The following is a 3,791-nucleotide window of genomic DNA, read 5'->3' as shown; positions in this document are numbered from 1 at the left end:
GTATTATAAAAATAGTTCTAAAATTATCCCAAATTTATTTGCATAACCGTTCCAAAACTTATCCAATGTGTTCCAAGCAAACAAATCAAATTTTTATATTCAGATACGTTATTAGGAACAGTCAAGAGCAATGTGATACAATATCCATTTCACGTTGGGAACGGTCTTGCACGAAATCCTAAATTTTAGGTACGTTGTCTATAACGACAGAACGTAAATCCTTCTAAATTTCGATTCAAATTAATTTCTTCAATTTCAAATGGTTCCAAAAGACAAAAAAACGATTCCTAAATTCGGTATAAATCCCGCATTTTTTAATAGTGTAAACTTTTAAACATCTTATAAAATACTTAGAAGAGCTTATAGTAATCTTCAGTTTCTTTGAGGGATTAAAGTCCCAGCTCTCAGGTTTTATCTCTTTTTTTTTTTTTTTTTTTTTTTTTTTTTTTTTTCCTGTACCATTACATCAATTCAACCAATACATCAAAATACTAAGAATAGTAAATAATAAACTATAATAAATTTAAATTTAACCAAGACATCAATATAATTGTAAAAACTACAATAATTCATATAAAAATAAACAAATACTCATATAAATGAATCAAATTTCCACAATCTCATAGAATTCGAATCTATAATTTGGAATTTATTCATACGATCGCATCTTTAATTTTAATGATAATGATAAGACATGATTGATGCTCTAGTTTCAACCTAAACCAGCCATAAAATGTTCGCAACAATTCTAGTTAATCTATCGTCTTACAACGCATCAAGAATATTTGTATTTGAGGGGAGAGAGATGAAATATATATACTGTATATATATAGAGAGAGAGCGCCCGTTAGACACGGACTGCACTCGACAGACCCCATTGTTTAATGTGGATCCATGCCTCTATTCCAATTCCCCACGACCCACATGTGCTCTCCTCTCTCTCTCTCTCTCTCTCTTTCTCTTGTCCTCACCTGCAATTCTCCAGTCTCTTCTCCTCCCCTCCATCTAACTACAGCAAGAAAATATTTTAGCTCACATCATACCTAAATCAATTACCCGCAAGTGTAAAACAGTAACGTGATTGATTACTCTTTTTAAATTATACGTTGATATATTAAATATATTATACTTATTATCTAATTACATTTAAATCAATGAACCTGCAATAGAAAAGCTTCTGCTTCTTTTTTTCCTATTGGGCACTGTTATGATAACGGGGCCTGCAGGTGAAAGACTCGAAAAAGCCAATTATCCAAAAATCCTGTCTTATATATGTGTATGTATAGTATTTTTGAATATCATGAGCTGCTTTCACAATTTCAATCTATATATATATATAACATTATTCAAATGGATCAATATATAGTTTATATATATACCTCAGCTTTCTTGATTTGAGGGAGTAAAAGAATATGTGTGTGTGTATAAAGGAGGAGGAATGATGGAAGGTATCAGTTGTTATTGAGGAGAGAGAGAGAGGAGAGAGAGAGAGATTATAATAATAAAATGGGGTTTCAGTGTGTGTTTTTTGGGTGGATGGGGTTGAGGACTTTTTGACCCCCAGTTCTGTGTGTGAAACTGGGGATGGGGTGAGGGTTTAAGAGACAAAGGAGAGAGAAAGAGGGCCCCATTCCCACCGCCCATGCGCACGCTGTCAATTTACCAACATTCAACCCTTACTCTTTCTCTCTCTCTCTCTCTCATCATCGATCCAATCCTCTCTCTTGACCTAACCCTAACCCAAAAAATACTTAGCTGCTAAACTGAAGCCCCCAAACATAAAACCTCTCAACTTCTTCTCCCTCTCTCTCTTTCTCTCTCTCTGATATAAGTCTCCAGGAAGAACTTGCTTGCCAAGAACTAGAAACTCAAGGAGGAGAAGATTGAGGTGGTGGATATACAGTGGTGAAAGGGATGGCTAATTCAGCTGATCAATTCCATGTACAATTCACTCCATCTCAAATTCAGCTGCTTATTATATATTCAGCTTAATTTTTAGTTGGTTTTTCATTTGGTTCTTGCTCCCACCAAAAACCTAGCAAGAATTCACCAAGCAGCTAATTTCATCAAGTTTTTGTGTGTCGGGATACAAGAAAATTTAATCAATGGATCAGCTTGCTCACGGCCGGCCGCTGCCACCACCCTTTCACACTAGAGATCTTCAGCTCCACCACCAATTCCAGCACCACCATCAAAATCCCGACGACGAGCAAAGTGGAAATAGCAACTCCGGCGGCCTCAGCCTCAAACGGGATCGTGAAGAAAATTACGGCCTTCCACCCACCACCGCCACGACCACCGCGACTTCTGATGGGAAAGAACTTGGTCCACAGTCCAGTGATCACGGCGAGGTCACTCGTAGACCACGGGGCCGCCCCGCTGGCTCGAAAAACAAGCCCAAACCACCGATTATTATCACTCGGGACAGCGCAAATGCCCTCAGATCCCATGTAATGGAAGTCGCCAACGGCTGTGACATTCAAGAGAGCGTTTCCAACTTTGCCACGCGGCGGCAGAGAGGGGTTTGCATCTTGAGCGGCAGCGGCACCGTTACGAATGTTACCCTCCGGCAGCCGGCCGCACCTGGTGCCGTTCTGACCTTACATGGAAGATTCGAAATTCTGTCGCTCTCTGGATCGTTTCTTCCTCCGCCCGCCCCGCCGGCGGCTTCGAGTCTTACCATATATCTAGCCGGCGCTCAAGGGCAGGTGGTGGGAGGAACGGTGGTAGGCCCACTGCTCGCTTCTGGGCCGGTAATGATTATGGCCGCATCGTTTGGTAATGCAGCGTATGAGCGGCTGCCATTAGAGGACGAAGAGCAGCAGCAGCAGCAGCCCCCTGCGGCGGTTCCCGGCAGCGGACAGTTGGAATCTCCTGGGATTTCCGGACAGCAACTGATGAATGATCCAAACACAAATATGTTTCAAGGGATGCCTCAAAACATGCTAAATTCATTACCAGCTGAGGCATACTGGGGAACAGGTCGACCTCCATTTTAGTTTAACAAGAAAAGAAGAAATTAAAAACCCGTTTGGTTAATTTTCTCTCCTGACGACATGATGATTTCGCTGGTTCTTGCAAATTAGTTTGCCTTAATTCTTCTTCTTCTTCTTGATTTCTTCGAAGAGTAGTAGTGTTCTTTTTCTTCTTGAGTTCATGGTGTCATCTGTTAATTGAAAGAGGGATGTACAAAGTCATGAATTCTTTAATTGTGTGGTTAACTTAAATTTCCAGTTTACTAGATTAACTTCTCCGACCTAGTACAAGTTTCTGTTAATTATTCCACTACATTTCTTTCTAAGCAGTGTTGTTGCAGTCGTATTCATCATTTCCTGATGAAGAAAGACGAGGTTTTTAATTGGGTCCACCTTTTTTGTTGGCGGTCTCCAATTCTTATCAGTTTCCTATTTTTCTAGAGCATCAAAACTTCTTACAATTCCCCACATAAAATAATCACAACATCCCAATTCTTTTCACCCTTTAAGACAACGTACGACGTCCCATACATACATACATATTAGATGAAAATTTCAAGTTCTGTGGTTTCATTTTAAGATTGAAGTTTATGATTTGTGGTGGAGAAGGGGACAAGATTCTTGGTGGATGCAAATGATGTGGTTGAACAGAGAGGTATGGGCCTAACATTCTGCCTTCATTTTCTTGTTTGACTGTAATATTTTTTTTCTTTTTGCTTTTTGGGTGAGAGACATGAATGAATATATCGGGGACTGGGTTACACGTGCATTTCTCTGAACTTAGCTCCTTTCCGAGGCAACTAACTCTCCCACTCT

At 39.8% G+C, this 3,791-nt stretch overlaps 1 protein-coding gene across 1 annotated transcript; it reads left to right on the top strand.

The window, feature by feature from the left end:
- Positions 1,585 to 3,285, top strand: LOC105173215 (AT-hook motif nuclear-localized protein 22-like). Its single transcript, XM_011094892.2, has 2 exons — positions 1,585 to 1,941; positions 2,094 to 3,285. The coding sequence occupies exon 2, from the start codon at positions 2,106 to 2,108 to the stop codon at positions 2,997 to 2,999; it is 894 nt and encodes a 297-aa protein (XP_011093194.1). The 5' UTR covers positions 1,585 to 1,941; positions 2,094 to 2,105; the 3' UTR covers positions 3,000 to 3,285.

This window comes from Sesamum indicum, linkage group LG11 (genome assembly GCF_000512975.1).
Source record: "Sesamum indicum cultivar Zhongzhi No. 13 linkage group LG11, S_indicum_v1.0, whole genome shotgun sequence".
NCBI lineage: Eukaryota > Viridiplantae > Streptophyta > Magnoliopsida > Lamiales > Pedaliaceae > Sesamum > Sesamum indicum.
The sequence above is the reverse complement of the archived record's forward strand: the minus strand, read 5'-3'. Positions and strand labels throughout refer to the sequence as shown.

Bases quoted from the DNA above. Each gene is read 5' to 3' on its own strand.
- LOC105173215 (XM_011094892.2), top strand. From the start codon at position 2,106: ATGGATCAGCTTGCTCACGGCCGGCCGCTGCCACCACCCTTTCACACT.